The following is a 24,129-nucleotide window of genomic DNA, read 5'->3' on the forward strand; positions in this document are numbered from 1 at the left end:
GAACTCAGTCTCTCTCTTAAATTAGCCCCTTAAGACCATCACTCAACCAGAATGTCTGGCTGTGAGTCCTGCCGACAGCTTGGGCTTTCCCTTTCCCACCTACTCACTGCGCATGTCACTGCCAGTCACCAGCTGCTCCTCATTCTCTCTGCAAATCAGGTCAGTGCACTCAGCCACACCTTCTGCATTTGGCCCAGGTGGCCCCTTCCTACTGCCACCTACCTGGATTAAGTCCTGGTACCTCTGGCTCAGCCTCTTCCAATAAGATATTTCATGATGAAATGACTTGGTTCTGCTGATTCCCGAATCATCCTGCAAACATACTCCCTCTCCTCACCTTCCATGTTTAACGTCCAGCTCTGGCTGGATCACTCGCCTGCTTACAGAGAGCAGGCCCTCTAGAACCTCTTCAACTTCCCTTTCAGGCTCATCGTCCACTATCCCTCACTAATCCCAGTTTCCATCTCCAGGACTTTTTTTCTCTACCAAGAATGCCCTCTCTCCCAACATAATTATCTGAATCCCACCTACCTTTCAAAGTCCAACTCATATAGTATCCCCTCCTTGAAAGGATGTTCTGCCCTGCTAAACATGCTTCTTCCTCCTGAACGCACCTCCTGAACTTTTCTTCGGATTAAACATACACAGCTACCTTGAATTGTGGTAATTGGCTGCCTTTTTATTGCTTTCCTACTAAATTATAAACCCTTGCCTTTGAATGTTTTGTTTTTAATCCTATATAGTTTTATGCAATGTTGGTAACAAAAATATATTTGCTTAATAAGCCAATAAAAAATAAGGACTAAAAAAGCAACAAATTTAAAAGTTCAATGACTTATTTTTTCAAGTTTAACCTGTAACAAGCATATTTTGACTTAATCTCACAGCTGGATTTTTAAGAAGTCAAATTTCATTGGTATGCTCCAAGTAACACCCCCACTCCTTCCTCTTCTCTTTCCCTCTCAGACTCTCTGCAGAGTGAGAGCCTCATCTCAACTGGTCTCTGCCCGTATAAACGCAGAACTTTTGACAGTTTTATTGTTGATACTTATAGACCTGACCACGCAAGGCCCTCAAGATAGGCTTGTTAAAGGGCTAGAGCCAACTTGATTCTCCACATCTGAAACACTTAATCATTACAGAGCTCTTCTGGAATAATCCAATCATATGAACTCTACCCAGCAGGATGGAACAGAAACATCGGCTCAGCTAAAGAGTGGGTGTTTTCCTTAGACTGTGGAATCATGGCTGAGGGTTAGGACCTGAAACATATCGAGGTGGATAATTGATGTGTAATAATTTACAAAATTATTCTTCTAAGCTACAGAGCTACAATTCACAGTAGTAAATATGAGGACCTTCTTAAGGAATCAGAAATACGAGGATATGCACAATATTATTCACATTTTACAGATCAGAAAATTGAGGCACAGATAAACTTTCCAAGGCTACCAGGCATTCTAGCTCCAGAAGCTGCACTCTTACCATTCTGCTACAAGATATTTTGAAAAAAAGAAAAAGCAAAAAGAAGTCAAAAAACAACAGAGTTCATTGATTATTCCATTGAACAGTCACACCATGCCATTCTCACACCCTTGCAGGCACATTTGACTATGAAAGGTTCCTCATTATCTTCAGAATCCATATTACTCACATTGACCTTGTAGTTAACTCAAACCCCAGGTCTGGAATGCTGTCTTCTCTACCTACCAAAAACTATACATCCGCAAACCATATAAACTCTCAGCCCTGCTGCAAAGCCTTTCCGGAAAAATATAAATGTTTGAAAAGGCAATTCTGCTACCAATGACTGTTTAAGTCCAGCCAAGTAACTGAACCATTCCAACTTCAATTTACTTATGAAAAGAATTTGATGATGTAGGAGGTTATTTCAATTCTAAAATACAAACCCATGTTGATCTTTCTCATTCTTGAACTCACAGATTATCTATTATCTCAATTTAGTTTGTTTGTTGTTTATCCTGGTGGGCCATTAAAACTACCACATGTGTTTCTGTCTCTCCATTAGTCAATAACTAAACTAACGAGCAATTAGTGAGCCATGTGCCAGATGCTCTGCTAGGCACCAGAGGGATAAGTATATCACCAGTTTTCGCTTAGTAACTAGTGAAATTTTCAAGTCATGCCTGAGTCAAGAGTTTAGGAGACATTACAATGTGTAATGGAAACCAAGGATAGTGAAACTGTGGATAAGGGGGTACTAGTGTATTTATGTACTTAACTGATTTCTGACGCTATCACTAGCCTCCAAACACAGACTGTGTTTTTCTTTGGTTTTGTTTTCTTCACCACAGGATCTTCTGTGCCCAGCACAGCACCTGACAGATAGAATACAATCAAATATTTGCTGAATAAATGATTAAAAAATCAGAGAACCTTCCCACTCTATTTGGAACTATAGAACATCCAGAGTAAGTGATGAGGGCCTCTGCATTTATACTTGCTTAAATAAGAGTATGTGAGAAAAGTTTAAAGACAGTATGGTGATTCTCAAATATAGTTAACACTTGGAAATGGTGGTGCTTTAAAAAGATATTAATAGATAATATGAAAATCTCCATCTCAAAAATAATGCATAAACTATTTAAAGGAAAATCACATCTCTAGGCTTTCAATGTTTGTTCATTACTTTTTCATATATTTTTACCATCTGCCAAAGGCAGTCATATCAAAGGGTAAAGAAAGATGGGAGGAAACTTAGTAAGAATTATATTAATCTGTTTGCAAAGTAGAAAAAGATTCTCATCACTCAACCTTATGAGCAGGAAGAGGGAAGGCTGTTTGAGAACCATTTACTTAACAGAATCACATACTTTAAACACTTCCCTGCATTCACTGCACAAACAATATGTTTGCAGACTTCTTAGATCAACCTTCAACAACGACACATTCAGGAGTTAAACATTTTTCATCAAACATTGGATTTTTCCTTAACTCCAGAGATTGCTACAAATCTTCTGAAGTGTCTCAACGGCTTCAGGCTAAGAAGAGATTTCTCCCTGTTATAAGAAGCAAGACAAATTAGCCATTTCACTCTCACACTTCACTAATGATCACATTCTTTCTAAAAGGAACTCTAGAAGACCAAATGCCCCGAGTTAAGAACATCAAAACTAACCAGCTGAAGAAACTTCCCAAGTGTAAGACTCTGCCATTAAAACATTACTGAGAGGGGACTCAAACATAGCCTTTATTCCTTTGTCATGTTTCTAGCTCCCAAACCAAGCACTGATGGCAGTACTGATACATAATTTAAAAGCACACTCCCTTCCACTTTGTAATACCAGAACTCTAATTGGACACCCTGAAGCTTAGGACTACTAGCCATACAAATAGTAAACTCTTTGTCCACGATTCACTCACCTGTGTATTTTCTGTAGATGTTTACTAGGCTTTTATTATATAAAAACACTCCGGTCAGGTGCGGTGGCTCACGCTTGTAATCCCAACACTTTGAGAAGTGGGTGGATCACCTGAGGTCGGGAGTTTGAGACCAGCCTGACCAGCATGGTGGAACCCCTATCTCTACTAAAAATACAAAAAATTAGCTGGGCGTGGTAGTGCATGCCTGTAATCCCAGCTACTCGGGAGGCTGAGGCAGGAGAATTACTTGAACCCGGAAGGTGGAGGTTGCGGTGAGCTGAGATTGCACCATTGCACTACAGCCTGGGCAAAAAGAACAAAACTCCGTCTCAAAAAAAAAAAAAAAAACACCAATGGTAAATTACACTCTCCTTCCTTTTTCCCAACTCTCTCTCTCTCCCTCTCTTCCACACACACACACACACACACACACCACCAGACCGATTAGCTAACTTAGTGGAAAAGACACCCAGATTCCGTCTTCATATGTGAATTTAGCTCACAGGACTAGTGAGGGAACGTCATTATCATGGGAGGACTCTGAGCCACTCCTAGTTTTACCCCTCCTTAGCCTGTGACTTGCCTTTTCTGATCCATCATCTATACAAGAAGAATAGCAGTGACTAGCACCCACAGGCCTCTCAGGATAGACTTAGCAGGCAAGGTAACCCACCACTTCAGAGCACAGGTTTAACCTTAGGCTAAATACTGCTCTGGTCATTTCACTAGCCGTGTGACCTTAGTATCAATGTGTCTGATGCACAAAAAATGCTACATGATCAGCCCCTGTCATTTCTCCTTTAAAAATTATAAAGCACTCTACCAATATTCACTTCTATTATCTAAAAATGCACATAAAAAGATACCCAGTAATAGAATATTCATCAAATGCTCTCTCAGGGCCCAACATCATCTCCTTCCTGATCACCAAAGCCAGGCTGCCCTCCCCAGATAGGATACTCACATCTCCCACATGCTTACAGAGGCAGACGGCCAGCCATAATTCCTCCACTCAGCAGCCTTTGAAGACTCAGCCAGCTGTATCAGTTAATAACCTCACTAAAGGTTATCCATCAGAAAGAAGGGAAACAAGTCCTAACTACTCTAGTGAGAGAAGTCATTAAATCCATACATGGCTCCTATACAATCTGCCTGGCATTCATGGAAATAGCACACACCATAGGAAAATGTTACCAAAGCAGACAGGTATTTAACCTAAATATTAAATAGTCTACCAATCAATTTCAAAGGTAATCTATCTTCAGAGAATCTTTCTGATTCTCTACAGTTCTAACCATTTATTTGCTCAAGCTGTAAAATTTGTCTTTGGGTTCCATAGCCATTTCAATAAATCAAACTTGCCTTTTCTCCCCTTCCTGTTAAATAGTAAAACCATGTAGAACAGTTCCTAGACTAAGCGATTTAACCTCATCCCTATTTGTCAGAAGCAGGCTTCACTGATTTTTTTTTTTTAATACTCTGATTGAAAGTCTTCTTTCTAAATGAGAATACTATCCTTGGAATGTTGGATTTCATTATCTGTTAGTTTCTGTTTAATCTTGGAGAAATCTCTACAAAAGGAAACTATATTATTTTCTTTCCAGGAATTTAATACAATTGTTCCATACTCTTAAGAGTGTTACATGGTTCAATTTCTCATGTTTATAAGCACTAACAGATACCAATATGTGAATAAAATGCATGATCTAACTTCTAAAAAATAACACCTAGGATATGTTATAACAACGTGCTATGCGGTGGTTGGACAGACAAATTTTTATTTGTTCAACACTGCATGGTGTGGCCTTATCCCTCCTGAATGGTAAATCCAGACCAACATTCGAAGATGTCCACCATATCTTATTTTAAAAGGTTTTCTGTGCCTACAAAATACTTACATAAAATGACTGGAAGATTTTTATAGGAAATTTCTTAAATAATTTATCATCAGAATGAGTCATGTAGAAGCGCCAAGACTAAATTAACATCCCCTTCAGATGTAATGGAAATCCCATCTTTTCTCTGGGGACTCATCTAATTCTCTCTTCTATAATTTTTGGGAGAATATAGTAAAAGCATTTAATACAGTAATGGTATTAGCAAAACAAGGACTTATTTAAGAGGCTTTACTTGGGTCATTACAAGTATTATAGAATTACAAGATAAAGGGTGTGGGCTTCTGGAGATTACTAAAAAGTTGATATAGAAATTCCTCGTTCAGAGAGAAGGGCAATAAAACTTATTATTCTAAGCCAGAAAGTCTACACTGCAAACCAAACTCTATACCGAAATAAGTATTTTAAATCTCAGAAATGGGAAATGATCATAGAGCCCTCACTTGTGACCTATCAAAGTCAGGTTACCATCAAGTTTTATTTGATGTTAATAATAACATTACCCAAAGCATAGTTATCTTGCTATTAATTTTCTAGCAGCTTGGCCAAAATGTTTATCAAAAAGTATACTACAAAAAATTAACTTCAGGCTAGGTTTGTTGTGAACGGAAATAATAAATCCTAATATTTAAATAGTTAAAAATACTGGTATGTTTCCTATCATCTCCCCATCACACCTCCCTTCTAAGCACCCCAGTCTCCAGCAATCATCATCTTACTCTCTACTTCCGTGAGATCAACTTTTTTCGATTCCACATGTGAGTGTAATCATGGTATTTGTCTTTCTGTGCTTGGTTTATTTAACATAATATCTTGTGGGTTCATCCGCAGTTATAGTTAAGTTGGAGGAGTAAATTTCAGGAGCTCTATTGTATAGCAAGATGATTATATTTAGTGACAATATTTTTTTTTTATTTTGAGACAGGGTCTTACTCTGCCGGCTACAGAGCAGTGGTACGATCTCGGCTCACTGCAACATTTACCTCCTAGGCTCAAGCAATTCTCCAGTCTCAGCAACCCAAGCAGCTGGCATTACAGGCACACACCACCATGCCCTGCTAACTTTTGTATTTTTTTTTAATTATACTTTAAGTTCTAGGGTATACGTGCACAATGTGAAGGTTTCTTACATAGGTATACATGTGCCATGTTGGTTTGCTGCACCCATCAACTCGTCATTTACATCAGGTATTTCTCCTAATGCTATCCCTCCCCACAACAGGCCCTGATGTGTGATGTTCCCTGCCCTGTGTCCAAGTGTTCTCATTGTTCGATTCCCACCTATGAGTGAGAACATGCCGTATTTGGTTTTCTGTCCTTGTGATAGTTTGCTGAGAATGATGGTTTTCAGCTTTATCCATGTCCTTTCCAAGGACATGAACTCATCCTTTTTTATGGCTGCATAGTATTCCATGGTGTATATGTGCCACATTTTCTTAATCCAGTCTATCATTGATGGGCATTTGGGTTGGTTCCAAGTCTTTGCTATTGTGAATAGTGCCGCAATAAACATACGTGTGCATGTGTCTTTATAGTACCATGATTTATAATCCTTTGGGTATATACCCAGTAATGGGATAATGGGATAGCTGGGTCAAATGGTATTTCTAGTTCTAGGTGCTTGAGGAATTGCCACACTGTCTTCCACAATGGCTGAACTAATTTATACTCCCACCAACAGTGTAAAAGTGTTCCTAACTCTATACATTAATTTTTGTATTTTTTTGTAGAGATGTGGTTTCGCCATGTTGCCCAGGCTGGTCTCAAACTTCTGGGCTCAAGCCATCCCCCTGCCTTGGCCTCCCAAAGTGCCGGGATTATAGGCATGAGTCAAATGCCCAGCTGACAATATATTCTTGAAAAATGTAAACAGTGGCTGTTATGTGCTGTCACCATAAAAGTAATAACTATGTGAGGTAATGCAATTGTTAATTAGCTAGATTTAAGCATTCCACAATGTATATAGACTTCAAAATCATGCTGTACATGATAAAGCATACTATGTTATCTGTCAACTAAAAAAATAGCATGTAACAAAGGCCCTTATCTTTTTAAGCATTTTGGAAATCTCATTGTAAAGACTGACAGATTTATTGTTTTTCTGACAGTGTCTGACTTTCCTCTCAGACATTAACTAAAAGTATCAAGGTTTATAATGGTGTCATTGGAGAGTTCACTAAGGGAGGCTTTCCATGATTTCTGGTAGAGTTAACCTGTGTCAATTCCTATCTTCAGCAAGGCTAGCAGAAGGCATCGCTGGGCTGGATGGAATCAGAAAGCAAGTACAAGGTTTCAAAACAGGTGCTACTGTTGACATAACCACTCAACATTCTGCTTGTGCATAGCTCCTAGAAGAATGAGTACTTCCTCATTTTAATTTTTAATACAAATTTCTGTATTCCACAGAAAACTATCCCTGGGAGAATTTCCAGAATAATATGTAATCTGACTTGCATCTCTTAGTATGACACCAAAGCTGGCTCACCAGTATTTGGAGACCTAATAGTAGAAAAAAGATTCACAGGTTGCACTTCGAAGTTACAAAAGTGGTTAGCATGGCAGTTGGCCTTGCCTCTGTTTCAAGAGTGACCCAGAGGTAGTGGAGAAGTAAAACAAAGCTGGAAGGGGTCACTCTGTGGTTCCTAAGAATGCACGGCTGCCAAACTTAAAGGATAAGACAAAACTGTACATTCCAGAATCAAAGAGAGTTAAAGATGAATGAGATCCTAAAGATCAGCTAGCTCAGGCACCATCAATGTTCATCGTGTTTAAGAATCAGTTGGGATGCTAGTGAAAGCTGCACATTCCTAGTCCCATCCACTGAGATTCTGATTCAGCAGCAGGAGGCAGCAGTGGTACCAGTAGTGATACATAACATTTCTAAAGCACTTGCTTTGTGCCAGATATTGTGCTATGTTCTTTACAAATATCACCTTATTTAATTCTCAAAACAATCCTATTGGGTGGGTACTACTATTGCCCCCATTTCACAGACAAGGAAATCAAGGTAGAGTGACTGAGACATCGGTCCAAGGACATTCTGGTAGGAAGTGGAAGAATAAGAGTTGAAACCCAGACAGGCTGTCTTCAGAGTTTGAGCTCTTAATCATCACCCTGAACTACCCACCAATGGGTTAGGGTGAGGCCCAGGACATCAAGAGAATGTCATGACTGCAGTCAATCTTTTCTGAATGAGAAACTGAAACCAGGAGAATGGCAGTCTCTAATCCAACACAAAAATCCTTCAGTGCATTTCCAGGGAGAAATCCACCAGTGGATGACAACAACTATTCTTGAATATTCCTCAACATACGCTCCTTGAGAAAGGAAAAGGACGGAATGCATTATTGAAAGCTTTCTTGTTGGTTCCTGCTCTGTTACCATGACCAAGGTGCTGTTATGGGGCAGAGTTTCTATCCTTTCTGCCCAACTCACCATTCACTCAGAGAATATGACACACTCTGTTCAGCATAAGGGACCCCCAATCATGGTGATTCTTAAAACAAAGGGAAAGCAGGTGGGAGAGATGCTATCCCTAAAAGGAAGGTGGTAATTGGAATGAGGGAGGTAAGTTTCATGTAACTTGAAGGAGAAAAAAAAAAGATGTGATTCTGATATGCCTTCCAACTGTGGTCTTTCTCCCCCTAAACTGACCATTCTGAAATCTCAGTATATATCAAAACATTATTATTATTATTATTATTATTGCTTTGTTTTAACATATGAAAGCAGGCAGACTACCCGGAATAATCAGATCTACCCCATGCTGGAACTACTCACATACATTCTCTTAAAAGGTTACAAATATACTTTCTAATAGCCTTTAATGCAGAACGAGGCCAAAAATCTCACGGATTTACTGAAATTGTCCCTTTTTGATGTTAAACCATCAGGGTAATTTAGGGGGTCCATGAGCAAGAATAACAAGCATCCGTTCCGAATGAAAGACGAGCTAGCATGACCACAACGCAGACGCATTTTCAGATAACAAGTGCAGGGGATCCGAATGTGTTCCTGTCCCAATGACGCACACTGGTGGCCACGTCAAACCAACCTTCATCACTTCCACCTGCAGGTCCTCGTTGAGCGAAGGCGTCACTTTCACGGCATTCAGGATCTGATTGAGCAGCTGCTTCTCATCAGAGTCTGTTTCCATGGATACAAACCTCTCTTCCGACAGAAGCTTCTGTAAAGAGGCACAAGGCAGTGATCACAGATAGGCTCTCCCCTGCTGCCTTATTTGGTTGTATCTTATTATGGATTGATGATCAGTTTTCTTACCGGGGAGGCGTGTAGCTGGAGGCCATTACGAAAGGACTTATGTATGCTATGTGCCAATAAAAAGAAAAATGTGGCCAAGGGCGGTGGCTCATGCCTGTAATCCCAGCACTTTGGGAGGCTGAGGTGGGTGGGTCACGAGGCCAGGGGTTCGAGATCAGCCTGGCCAACATGGTGAAACCCTGTCTCTACTAAAAACACAATTAGCCAGGCGTGGTGGTGAGTGCCTGATCTCAGCTACTCAGGAGGCTGAGGCAGGAGAATTGCTTGAACCCGGGAGGCGGAGGTTGCGGTGAGCCAAGATCGTACCACTGTACTCCAGCCTGGGTGACAGAGCAAGACTCTGTCTCTAAAGAAAAGAAAAATGCATGCAACTCTGAGTAAATGGTTTTTGGCAAAGACCTTTTCCTGCTATTGGACTATTCATTCTAAATTCCATCAAGTGAAACTCTAATGTGCTGGCCATATAAGGTATTTAGGTAGTGGGGATGGAGAATGATCATGCTAAGAGGAATCTAGCCCTACTAACTAGTCTCACACACACACACACACACACACACACACACACACACACTTTCTAAATGTGGCTTCATCACAGGAAAGAAGGTCTTGTAGACAAGATCATTTTTCAGGTTTTTATCTTTTTACTTCCTAATGTGACCTGTCATTTATCCAGGAATTATTTAGGAATCCAGAAATCTTAATGTATTTCCCCATCAGAAAATGCATCCCCCCAAACCTCAACAAGAAGACATTCATTGTTATGAGGACTCCCAGGAGTCCACCTCGCAGGATAGGCTTTCTCTATCTCTTTCTCATTTTCATAAAATTTTTTTCCAGATTGTACCAAAACCTACCTGCCCACAACTTCTACTCCTTCATCTTCCTCCAGAGACACACAGATTAAGCTTCTAAAAGATCTGAAACCAGCTATCAGGTCCACCCAAGTCTTGTCTTCTCCACACTAAACCTCCTCAGGCTCCTCCAAATGTTCTCTGCCAGATAAGGTTTCCCTTGTGCTTAGAATGTGGCCTCAAGAGTGGTCTGATACTAACTAGTGATACATAATTTGGGTCACGTTCTCAGGTCCAATGAGCTTAGTTGGTTGTCACAGTACATTCCATGCCTGCGAAAGAGGCATAGAATTTCACCCTGAAACCCCTCATTCTCGTTCACAAGGACTGCAATTAAGCTATTTTCCTCCCTGCTGTCTTGGTGCAATTGATTTTTGAGACCCCAGTATAGACCTTTATATTTATCCCTATTCAATTTGTTCTTTTCCAAAGGGGCTTCGAGTTGCAGCCTGTGAAGAACTTTGAGGATTCTGATCCATCCAGTGTAATAACTCCCTCTTTTACCTTCACACCACTGAAGATCTTGAAAATAATATTTCAAACATTTCTACTTAAGACTCCCTGAAATTTTGCCTATATTCTTTCAAAAGGACTTTTTATTTTTTTTTTCCAGAATCATGTGGTGTACTCAGGAAAGCCCAGAATTAGAGTTTACATACAACTTATTTTTATTTAAAGTGATAAAAACTGAGAAGCTCTAAAAATATGCCTAAAGTTAACAGGAGGTAGCGGGGGATGGTAAAAGGACGACTCACAGCCCACCAAGTTGCTTCAGTTAACACGATTCAGTAAGCCCTTGAAAACATGGCACTGCAACTTAGAATATTCCAGAGTTAAAGAAAAAAGGGAGAGAAGCTAAATGCAAAATCTACATAACATTCGAGAAAAAGGAACAAAAGTGGCAGATGAAAACAAATTCTCAACTATTTTTATGGTTGGCCCAATTACCTTGGAGAAAAGCAAAAGGTTTTTAATAACATTATTGATAATGTTTAAAAGATTCAAATACTGCTGTGCATAAAAATATACATTATCTACTTCCGATGTGCTGGGGGAAAAAGAGCTGTTTTCTCATTATTTCATAAGTTTCCCAATACCTTAAAAGGTATTGGGAACTTCTCTGAACTAAAAAAGCTAACTATGAAGCAGTTTGCACTGACATAAAAAGACATCTGACAAATGCCACTGTGGTTTATCCATGGCCACACTGAACAAACTCCTGCAGGCTTCAACTTCACAGCGCTTGTCTCTTAGAGGCCAACCACTTTAAAAAGTATGTGTATTTACATAGTCATCACCTTTTTACTATCAGAATTAGACCCATTATGTTTGGTGTAAAACACAAATCAAAAAAATGTATTCAAGCAAATCTGACTTTTCTTGTTAAACCAAATTTCTTTTTTCTTCCCAATCTTGCTCTGGAAATGAAAGATAATAATCCACTCCTCGATCTAACTGTGGAATAAAAAACAAAACAAAATCTTTCCAGTTTACCATCAGTTTTTATTATATAGAACCATAGATGTTGAATGTATAAGATTTGAATTGGTATGAACTTGTGGTCTCTTTTTTGGGATCCTTTACTCTCCTGAAAGATGTCACACACACACACACAAAAATCCCTATTTTTGTGGGCTTAGCTATGTCCACATGAATCAGTGTCTGATCACAAAGGTTCAATGCTATGTACAGAGAAATTCTGGTGAATATAAGAAAATCCTGTTATTCTCTATGGTTATTTCCTAGTTCAATCACATTTCTGTCTGAGTCTTTAAACAGCCAGTATTTAAAATGTTAACTATCTGCCCTTTCAATGCCAAAGTGGCCTGTCAATTTCTATCATCCCACTGCATTCAGTCAAAGCCATACCTGCATCCCTGCCAATGCGTGTTGGGCCAGCTTCACATTCTTGGATTCCAAAGCCAGCTGGAGAGGCAGCAGGCATTTCTCCCTGGCAAACGCAAAAATAAGGACAACACGTGAGCTCAATAAAGCTGGCAGTCAAGTGATGTAAGCCTTATGTACACCCACCCCCAAATACCACTACACACACACACAAAAACTATAACCAATAATAAAAACGTACATGGGCTCAAGAGAAAACACAGCAAAGAAGCTGTGCAGAAATGACAGCCCATCAAACCCTTGCCTTCTTGGTATGGCTACAGGAAGAGCAAACACAAGGACTTTCACTAATTATTACCTGGTACACTCATTAGTACACAATGGGATCCCAGCCAGTCGGTGAACATGCTTTGTTCTTTCCCAAATTAACACCACTGCTCACACCCAGCACACCTGGGGGTGAACAACTCTAGGAGGCATCATTAAGTAGATTTCTACGACTTGCTTCTACCTCTTCCTTACGTGGAGATTATATGCATCACCATCAGCACTCTGTCTCATCAATATATACCAAAATTCTATTAGTTTGTCAATTCCTCCCCAACTCAAAGGATTCAACAATAATTTATGAATTTAACATTTGCTCTATAATCTCCATCAAGTAGTAGATCTGAGTCTTGTGACAGGTTCTTAATGAACATGTTTCCAAGACAGAAATACAAATTAACCATCAATAGCATTGGCCGATAAGAGGTGCCTAGATGCAACATTATCTAGAGTCAGGGGAGAGACAAAAGAAGAAAAAAAAGGAGAGCTATTTGGATATTTTAAAGCTTAGAAAAAAAAGGAGATTAAAATATTTTAGGAATAAACCAAAAGACAAAAATATCTGTTAGAAGTATCTACTTTAAATAATTAAACAACAGACCAAGAATTTTAATCAACCCATTATTTCCCTATGGAGTTACACTAGCACAAAAGTGAAATGTGACTTCATTTTACCAGGTTTCTCTATCCCACTTAAACCAGAGCAGCCCCACTCTTATCTGTTTTATATTTTCAGCATAAACTGAAAGATACATTGATTTTTAGAGTGTGAAAGCTACCACATTAGACTATAGGATTTCATCGTTGGAGAAATAAGAGTTACTGTTGTAGAACACAATGAAATACAAAGTTCATTATAGCTCTGATTTCTCCCTGTCCACTCTGCAGCTCTGCTGCTTTTCCATGGAATCCTTCTATCAGCAGCTTCACAACCGATGAAGTGAGAGTCACACACTTCTCTAATATAATGCCAGCCACACAGACTACAAAAACAATCAGGAAAAATGTTTGCCTTCCTAATCCTCACCTTGTCCCTCAACAACAAAATGTTACAATATCCATTTTTATATGACAATTAACACTATAGCCATTTTTCATTAGATTCATCCTTTGACAGATGGATAAATTACCCAACTGTGTTACATCCAGTTGGGTGGCTGTAACTTTGTCACTGTTATTTTATTGTCAGTTTGTCACAATTACAAGACAAACACTGTGGTGCAGTCAATTAGTGCAGGAATAGCTGATTTTTTTTTTCAATTTTGTTTCTTTTATTCAATGTTAACCAGTTTAAGAGCTTAGAAAAATTAAACGGAAGCATGAAGATAGAGTGAGAAGTAGCAACCAAGGGCAGATGGTATGCTAATAGAAGCAGCACAGAATTTCATCTGTAAACCCTTGAAACAATCAAATTTCCACCAGGATTAATCCACTGTGAAAGAACTTTCCACTTGAATTTGGAGTCAGATTGGCCAGTGAAAGAGCATAATAGCAAGGAAAAAGCATGAGGGTCCAAAAGTCTTACAGCCTAATAGTCCAGGGAAGAGGAAATATATCCTGTAGCTATGGGCTGAAAATGTGCAAGTATTTACACATTACTCACCAAGGGCACCCAACAAGACTGGATGCCATGTCCAGCAGCAACAAGGATCCTTTTGGAAATCCTCAACCTGTTGACCCTTGGAAAGCAGCAATATGTTTGCCTATCTATATTACCCTGCCATCTGCAGTATTAGCCCTCGAAATCCTTATTCCACTCTCTCACCTGCTTATACATTCACACGACTGATACTGTTGACCTGAGCCAGGTTGCTGACAAATGCTAGGATTTCCAGGTTGCACCACCACCAGGGGCCATCACCACCATGCAAGCCATGGTCACCAAGCAGGACTGGTAGATGAAGGTGGTTCAACTAGGTTTTGGCTGAGTTGAAAAATATGAGTGGTTAGTAGAAAGAACATGGGCTGTGGAATCACATACACGTGAATTCAAATGCTAAGCACTGATAAGTTTTGTAGTCTCAATCGAAATACTAAACTCTGTGGGTCTTAACTCCCTTATCCATAAAAAGGGCATTTTAAGACCAATCCTGCAGAGTTGGAGTACAATATATAGAAAATATGTAGTATAACATATGTATCAGAGGTTGTCAAACTTTTCTGGTAAAGAGCCCCATAATAAATATTTTAGACCATGCACTCTAAATGGTCTCTGTCATAACTATTCAACTCTGCTAAAGCACAAAAGCAATCACAGACAATTAGTAAATCAATGAGTATGACTATGTTCCAATAAAACTTTATTTACAAAAACAGGCAAAAAGCCAGAGTTGGCATACAGGCTGTAGTTTGTCCAGCACTAATATAGACAAAGTGCCCAACACAGATCATGATCTTCCGCATGCAGATCAAAAACAATTTTTTTTTTTTTGAGACGGAGTTTTGTTCCTGTTGCCCAGGTTGGAGTGCAATGGTGTGATCTCAGCTCTTTGCAATCTCTGCCTCCTGGGTTCAAGCGATTCTCCTGCCTCAGCCTCCCAAGTAGCTAGGATTACAGGTGCCCACCACCACACCCAACTAATTTTTTGTATTTTTAGTAGAGATGGGGTTTCACCATGTTGGCCAGGCTGGTCTTGAACTCCTGACCTCAGGTGATCCACCCACCTTGGCCTCCCAAAGTGCTGGGATTACAGGCGTGAGCCACCACGCCTGGCCTCAAATCTTTTTATGTACCCAGAAAGATTTTGCACAGGACAGGGGCTAACTGTCCTGGGAAGGTCATAGCAGAGGCAAGCACAGCATCAAGATCTCCCTTAGAAAATGAATGCATTGCCTGGACACTGTGGCTCACACCTGTAATCCCAGCATGTTGGGAGTCCAAGGTGGGTGGATCATGAGGTCAAGCGATAGAGACCATCCTGGCCAACATGGTGAAACCCCGTCTCTACTAAAAATACAAAAAATCAGCTGGGCGTGGTGGCGTGTGCCTGTAGTCCCAGCTACTCAGGAGGCTGAGGCAGGAGAATCACTTGAACGTGGGAGGCAGCGGTTGCAGTGAGCCAAGATCACGCCACTGTACTCCAGCCTGGCAGCAGAATGAGACTCCGTCTAAAAGAAAAAAAAAGAAATGCATTGGGGAAATATCACTATAGACAAAAATTTCATCTGGATATTAAACCAAAGCACTCCATCATTCAACCATTTATCCAATCATCATCCATTCAAACATTTGAGTGCCTCCTGTGTGCCAGGCAGCATGCTGAGAGCTAGGGAAGGGCCAGCAAGGAATAGGTCACAACAGGTACCTGCTTTCATTAGTATTCATGGGACAAAGAGAGAAAAAAGAAAATTAGCACTTATTATTTATCTCATCTTAACTGTCACTACACCCTTCTTACCCTTATTCTAAATTTGAGAAAATTGAGGTTTGGAAAGGTTTTGTAGCCTGCCCAAGGCCACACAGTTAAAATGTGTTGCAGACAACTCAAACCCAAAGTCATTTGACTCCCAAGACCAAGTTCCTTTCAACCTCTTTGGTCTCATAAGATCAGAGCAAAACTAGAATAGATGTGCTTCTTAACCTGTTTTAGTTCTTAAACACACACACACACACACACGCACACACTCACACACAAAATCTGGCAAAGGACCCTCTTCCTAGAGGAGGGTGCCTATCATTCCGTAATCCTCAGGTCCCCAAACCTCAATTCTACATGGATCCCAAGTTAGGAGTCTCTGTCCTTACAGTAAAGAACTCGGCTCAACGTTCAAGGTCTGTATCAGAGAAGAGGGCAGTGTAACCTGGCTGGGGTTCTGCTAGGACGGCCTTTGAAGAGATGCTACACTGAGCGCTGGGTAGCTGTGTTTGTGTGTATATCTGTGTGTGTTGTGTGTGTGTGTGTGTGTGTGTGTAGGTTACTATAAACATTTTATAGTAAATAAAATTCTATTGTTAAAATTGAGGACCAATATTTTAAGAAAATGTCTACAATGTTAATAGTGCTATTTATTGCAAAGTAGTTGCTTCTGACCCTATCTTCAACAACAAAATAGATATTTACTTAAAATTAAATGCTTAAAAACAGGGTTTTTTGCTAGTAAATACTAGTAAGAACAAAAGTGTACCCACCAGTCTAATACTTTTAAACAGCTAACAAAAATCAACATGAATGAGAACAATTTACTGTAGTAGTAGCACAGTTGGTAACAGGACCATAATAATCTGTATCCAAGGCCTCTCATTCCCTCAGACCCAGCAGCCCCTAGAGTAGTATCACAAGCCTCAGATCCTGACTTCAATTGGAAATGAACCCATGTGCAAAAGAAGGAAATTCATGGGGCATAACTAATTTTGCTGCTTGCTCTGTGATATCATAAAAACCCTCCTACCTTCATTTTTTTCTCAAAGTGATTTTAATGAAAGAGAAAACAGGCCTGTTAATTGGGTCTCAGGATGAAATTCATAATGAAAATGCAACATGGCACACACTCAATCCCCTTTGCACACACTGTACTGGAATAAATCATCTTTTGATCTTTCTAGATGCTGCCTCATTGGGAAAAGGGCATGGCAAAAACCAACATTCGATTACATTAAGCGATTATTTTTAATGCAGAGGCACGTGCAAATTTATTCTTGCCTAATTAAATAAAGGCAGTGGCCCCAGGTTTCATGTCCTGACATGCCATTATTTCTTAAAGAAGAAGAATTAGCAGTGCTGCATATGCATGAGGAAGGCATCATCCACACTGTGATGCTGCATCTGGTCATGAAGAAGAGACTGAACCTATTTCCTTAACTGCATTGTCATGGTTAACAGACCAGCTTTATTAGGCTGTCAGGTAACAATGGACAAAGGGAAATTAAAATAGGTGAACAAAGGAAGAGTTAGGATTTACCAATAATTATCTTTCAATACAAGCACAAACGTGAACTTAAAAAAAAATTGTTTGTAAGTTATTGGGGTACAGGTGGTATTTGGTTACAAGAGCAAGTTCTTTAGCGGTGATTTGTGAGATCCTGGTGCACCCAACACCCGAGCAGTATACACTGCACCATATTTGTTGTCTTTTATCCCTTGACCCCCTTCCACTCTTCCCTGCAAGTCCCCAAAGTCCATTCTATCATTCTTATGCCTTTGCATCGTCATAGCTTAGCTCCCACATATCAGTGAGAACATACGATGTTTGGTTTTCCATTCCTGAGTTACATCACTTAGAATAATAGTCTCCAGTCTCATCCAGGTCATTGCAAATGCTGTTAATTTATTCCTTTTATGGTTGAGTAGTATTCCATTGTATGTATGTATATATATACACACCACATTTTCTTTATCCACTCATTGATTAGTGGGCATTTGGGTTGGTTCCACCATTTTGCAATTGTGAATTGTGCTGCTATAAACATGTGTGTGCAAGTATCTTTTTCAAATAATGACTTCTTTTCCTCTGAGTAGATACTCAGTAATGGGATTGCACGATAAAATGATAGTTCTACTTTTAGTTCCTCAAGGAATCTCCACACTGTTTTCCATAGTGGCTGTACGAGTTTACATTCCCACCAGCAGTGTAGAAGTGTTCCCTGATCACCACATCCACAAAAAACATCTACTGTTTTTTTATTTTTTGATTATGGCCATTCTTGCAGGAGTAAGGTGGTATTGCAATGTGGTTTTGATTTGCATTTCCTTGATCATTAGTGATGGTAAGCATTTTTTTCATATGTTTGTTGGCCATTTGTATATCTTCTTTTGAGAACTGTCTATTCAAGTCCGTAGCCCACTTTTTCATGGGATTGCTTTTTTCTTACTGATTTGAGTTCACTGTAGATTCTGGATATTAGTCCTTTGTCAGATATATAGATTGTGAAGATTTTCTCCCACTCTGTGGGTTGTCTGTTTACTCTGCTGACAGTTCCTTTCGCCATGCAAAAGCACATTAGTTTAATCAGGTCTCAGCTATTTATCTTTGTTTTTATTGCATTTGCTTTTGGGTTTTTGGTCATGAAATCTTTGCCTAAGCCAATGTCTAGAAGGGGTTTTCCAATGTTATATTCTAGAATTTTTACAGTTTCAGGTCTTACATTTAAGTCCTTAATTCATCTTGAGCTGATTTTTGTATAAGGTGAGAGATGAGGATCCAGTTTCATTCTCCTATATGTGGCTAGCCAATTAATTATCCCAGCATCATTTGTTGAAAAGGGTGTCCTTTCCCCACTATGTTTTTGTTTGCTTTGTTGAAGATCAGTTGGCTGTAAGTACTTGGGTTTATTTCTGGGTTCTCTATTCTGTTCCATTGGTCTATGTGCCTATTTTTATAGCAGTACCACACTGTTTTGGTTACTATGGCCTTATAGTATAGTTTGAAATCAGGTAGTGTGATGCCTCCAGATTTGTTCTTTTTGCTTAGTCTTGCTTTGGCTATGCAGGCTCTTTGTTGGTTCCATATGAACTTTAAAATTGTTTCTTGTAACTCTGTGAAGAATGATGGTGGTGTTTTTATGGGGATTGTGTTGAATTTATAGATTGTTTTGGGCAGTATGGTCATGATCAAGTGGGTTTCATACCAGGGATGAAGGCATCGTTTAACATATGCAAATCAATAAATGTGATACACCACATAAACAGAATTAAAAACAAAAATCACACGATCATCTCAATACAGCAGAAAAAGCATTTGACAAAATCCAGCATCCCTTTATGATTAAAACCCTCAGCAAAATTGGCATACAGGGGACATACCTTAATATAATAAAAGCCATCTATGACAAACCCACAGCCAACATAATACTGAATAGGGAAAAGTTGAAAGCATGCCCTCTGAGAACAGGAACAAGACAAGGATGCCCACTCTCACCACTCCTCTTCAACACAGTATTGAAAATCCTAGCTAGAGCTATCAGACAAGAGAAAGAAATAAAGGGCATCCAAATCAGTAAAGAGGAAGTCAAACTGTCCCTGTTTGCTGACGGTATGATCGTTTACCGTGAAAACCCTAAGGACTCCTCCAGAAAGCTCCTAGAACTAATAAAAGAATTCAGCAAAGTTTCTGAATACAAGATTAATGTACACAAATCAGTAGTTCTTCTATACACCAACAGCAACCAAGTGGAGAATCAAATCAAGAACTCAATCCTTTTTAAAATAGCTGCAAAAAATAAGGCACTTAGGAATACCCAACAAAGGAGTAGAAAGACCTCTACAAGGAAAACTACAAAACACTGCTGAAAGAAATCATAGATGACACAAACAAATGGAAACACATCCCATGCTCATGGATGGGTAGAATCAATAAAGGGAAAACATGAACTTTAAGTAACCCCAAATACATTCCTGAATGGTAGGCTGATTCCTCTTTGATGCTCTGGGTGAGAAGAGGTATGAAGATATCTTACATTTCTGAGGTCTGCTTATACTCTAAAATTCTAGGATTCTGTGATCTAAGCCATTTATCAAATAACTGTCTGAATTTCTTCACATCACAATCATAGCTCTGGTTGAAATGGCTTAGATGTGGCTTACAAAGTAACATGCTACACATGTTCCTATTTACTATTTAATTATAACTTTTGAAAGTAGACATTTAATTGTCAACCAAACTGAAACTAAGAGAGATTAGGTTACTTGTCCAAGGTCATATGTTTGCAAATGAAAGAGCAAGATTCAGACTTAGACCATCTCTTTTCTTTTTCAAAAATATTAAATAGACACAGGTTTCACTATGTTGCCCAGGCTGGTCTCAAACTCCTGGCCTCAAATGATCCTCCCACCTCAGCCTTCCAAAGTGCTGGGATTACAGGCATGGGCTGTCGTGCCTAGGCTAGACCATTTGTTTTGAAAATCTATGTCCTCAAACCTACGCCATAATGTCTATGAGAACAGCCAGCTCCCACCAACTATGTGTAAGGCACACTGCTTTAAAGTGGTAATTTAAAGTTCCACTATGTTAAGAATGGGGACAGGCATCAAAGAAATAATGTGAACTCTCTTATTTTGAGTGGTAATTCATGAAGCAATGCATTATGTTGACAGTTGGTATGTAATTAGGAGAAGGTGTAGGCAGTTTGGATATGTGGAAAAAATTTGGCTTTGGAACTAGCTGCTGAGTTCAAGCCACACAGCCAGCACCTTTCCTGGTAGTCATGCCATTTCCTAATTTGCATACGAAAGGTTTCTACCCTCACTGTTGTGACATTTGGGTTGTTATTATTCATGTTAATGAATATGCGTCCTTTACATTTAAACAGTTTACACCAACATTGATTGATTTTCATTGATTAAGCTTTTGCCACGGCCAATTCCATTGGCCCAACTGGAACTAAACTGGTTCCTTAATTGATTTTCTCTACAATGCAGTTAAAATATATTTCCATTTCATTTCTATTTTAATGAAATTATTTTTATCAGTAGCAATCCTTTTCTATTTCAAAACAAAGTTTGGATTCACCCATCAGGCACTATTTCAGGCCCTAGGGATATAGCTGTGAACATAAAATCCCTTTTCTCCTGCAGGCTTTCAAGATTTTTAGCAAGTCTATCACAATTATTAAGTTGAGTATATGAAACTGGCATTTATATAGGTCAGAAGAGGTTGAATATTGGCAATTTCATATGATTCAATCTAGTAGAAATAATTCTAAATAACATAAAATGGTTATGCCTATACTTTACCTCAAGATATCAACTTTTATTGTCCATGATTTTCTTACAAAAAGCACACATGTATATGAGAAAAATCCAAACAAGCAGAATAAAAAACAAACATTAATATATAGCAATGCAAATCAATTAGAGCATTATTTAAGAAAGAGCTCAGCTGAATGTCAGCAGTGGGTATTTCCAGATAGTGGCATGGGAGAATTTTTTCTTTTTTTTATACTTTCCATTTGTACCAATTTAATATAATAATTCGAGAGTATACTTGCGTAATCTAAAGAAAATACTCTTTAAGCTTGACTGATGTAAGGAGAGTGGCAGTTGAGTCACGGAAGTGCCATTATTAAAACCTCCAGCATGCCAGTCACCGTGCTGAGAGCTCAAGCACTTGATCCCAATAACTCTCACAACCCCTCAGTAAGGAGGGACAAATACAGTCATGTGCCGCACGACGGTGTTTCCATCAATGACAGACCACGGTGGTCCCATAATCACCTGGGAAGTTTCCTATCATAGCTGACCTAACATCAGGCAACACTATACTCACATGTTTGTGATGATGCCAGTGTAAACAAATCAACTGTGCCGCCAGTTGTATAAAAGCATAGCACATACAATTAGGTACAGTACATCACACTTGATAATAATAAACAACCATGTTACTCGTTTATATATTTTCTATATTTTTATCATTATTTTAGAGCATACTCCTTCCACTTACAAATAAAAAAATTAACCATAAAATGGTCTCAGGCAGGTCCTTCCGGAGGTATTCCAGAAAAAGGCATTGGTATCATAGGAGATGACAGCTCCTGATCCTGAAGACCTTCCAGTGGGACAAGATGTGGAGGTGGAAGATAGTGACATTGATGATCCTGACCCTGTGTAGGTCTAGGCTAATGTTGGTTTGTGTCTTAGTTCTTAACAAAAAGTTTAAAAATTAAAAAATAAATGAAAGCTTAAAGGCTGGGCATGGTGGCTCATGCCTGTAATCCCAGCACTTTGGGAAGCTGAGGCAGGTGCATCACCTGAGGTCAGGAGTTCGAGACCAGCCTGACCAACATGGAGAAACCCCATCTCTACTAAAAATACAAAATTAGCCGGGTGTGGTGGTGCATGCCGGTAATCCCAGCTACTTGGGAGGCTGAGGCAGGAGAATCATTTAAACCCAGGAGGCAAAGGTTGCGGTGAGCTGAGATCACACCACTGCACTCCAGCCTGGGCAACAAGAGGAAAACTCCGTCTCAAAAAAAAAATAAAAATAAAAATAAAAGTAAAATAAAACTTATAAAATAAGGATATAAAGTATTTTTATACAACTGACAATCTGTGTCTTAAGCAAAGTGTTACTTCAAAGAATCAAAAAGTTAAAAAATTAAAAAGTTTATAAGATAAAAAAGTCACAGTAAGCCAAAGTTAACTTATTATTGAAGAAAGAACATTTAAAAAATAAATTTAGCATAGCCTAAGTGTACAGTGTTTATAAAGGCTACAGCAGTGTACAGTAATGTCCTCGGCATTCCAATTCACTCACCACGCTCTCTCTCACTGACTCACCCAGAGCAACGTCCAGTCCTGCAAACTCCGTTCATGGTAAGTGCCCTATACAAATGCACCATTTTTTATCTTCCATATCTCATTTTTACTGCACCTTTTCTATGTTTAGTTACACAAACACTTTCCGTGGTGTTACAACTGCCTACAGTATTCACGCAGTAACATGCTGCACAGCCTGCCTGGGAGCAACAGGCCTATAGCCTAGGTGTATGGTAGACTGTACACCTAGTTTCTGTACGAATACTCTATGGGGTTTGTATAATAATGAACTTGCCTAATGACACATTTCTTAGGACCTATCCCCATTATTAAGCCATGCATGACTGTATTATTGGCATTTACTGATGAGGGATGGAGGGGAAGAGAAAAAAATCACTCCTGGACAAGAGGTAGGGCAGGCAACGGACCCCTGAGCTCATGCCTTGGCACATGAGACCTTAATGGTTACCATTTGTCAATCTCAAACTACATTCCAAGAACGAGGTTAAACATTTTACATACAGTAAGCCAGTAAAGATTTTTCTTTTTTTTTTTTTTACCAAGACACTCCTTTCTTTCTGTCCATTGTTAATCCATTTTAACATTTCCTCACATTATCTCCTACATGTCAATTTTACAACTTCCCACTGTGAAATGCTATAAGCTGCTCCTCACCCCCACAGACACACTTAATTCCTCACAGAACCACTTCTTATGGCACTGTAGAAAATGTCTGCTCTTTAACGTTTTCATAAGAAGCACTTTGTCAATATATATAAAGAAATTAAAATATTGGTATGCCTTTAACTAGAGTTTCTTCTGCTAGGAGCCTTTTCTAAGAAAATAATCATAGATGTTGAAAACTTTGCTGTTTTCTATGCAAAGATGTTTACTGTATCTTTATGTATAATGTAGCTGAGGTTAAAGAAATCATAGAACATCTATAGAACGGTATAATACATAATCACTAAAAGTATTCTAAAGTTTTTTTTGACACAGGAAAATACTTTGAAAATGTTACGCAAAAATGTGAGACTATCATGCAGATTATATACCATACATGGTTGTCCTCTTGAATAAAAACCTGCACACACATACAGCGCAGGCAGAGGAGGGAGGGAGAGATTGGAAAGAACTTGCCCCCCAACACTTTGCCTTTTGGGAATGTGGATGATTTTGGTTTTATTATTTACATGTTTCTACATTTTAAAGATCTTCAAGAATAAAACATGTTATCTTTAGAATTAGGGAAAAGGTGGCCAGGTACAGTGGCTCACACCTGCAATCCCAGCACTTTGGGAGGTCGAGGAGGGCAGATCATCTGAGGTCAGGAGTTCAAGACCAGCCTGGTCAACA

At 39.2% G+C, this 24,129-nt stretch overlaps 2 protein-coding genes across 2 annotated transcripts in view; one reads left to right on the forward strand and one right to left on the reverse strand.

Moving 5' to 3' along the window:
* Positions 1 to 24,129, reverse strand: part of ARFGEF3 (ARFGEF family member 3) — a 185,815-nt gene that overhangs the window by 128,093 nt on the left and 33,593 nt on the right. The window contains exons 3-4 of the mRNA XM_011962073.1: positions 12,281 to 12,362; positions 9,334 to 9,465 (exon numbers count right to left, since the gene is read on the reverse strand). Coding sequence (XP_011817463.1) covers positions 9,334 to 9,465; positions 12,281 to 12,362 — 214 coding nt within the window. The remainder of the gene's footprint in view (positions 1 to 9,333; positions 9,466 to 12,280; positions 12,363 to 24,129) is intronic.
* Positions 1,351 to 1,739, forward strand: PBOV1 (prostate and breast cancer overexpressed 1). The gene is given in 2 exon segments (XM_011962173.1): positions 1,351 to 1,432; positions 1,435 to 1,739. Coding segments are annotated over 2 exon segments (387 nt in total).

This window comes from Colobus angolensis, unplaced genomic scaffold (genome assembly GCF_000951035.1).
Source record: "Colobus angolensis palliatus isolate OR3802 unplaced genomic scaffold, Cang.pa_1.0 Scaffold58, whole genome shotgun sequence".
Taxonomy (NCBI): Eukaryota; Metazoa; Chordata; class Mammalia; order Primates; family Cercopithecidae; genus Colobus; species Colobus angolensis.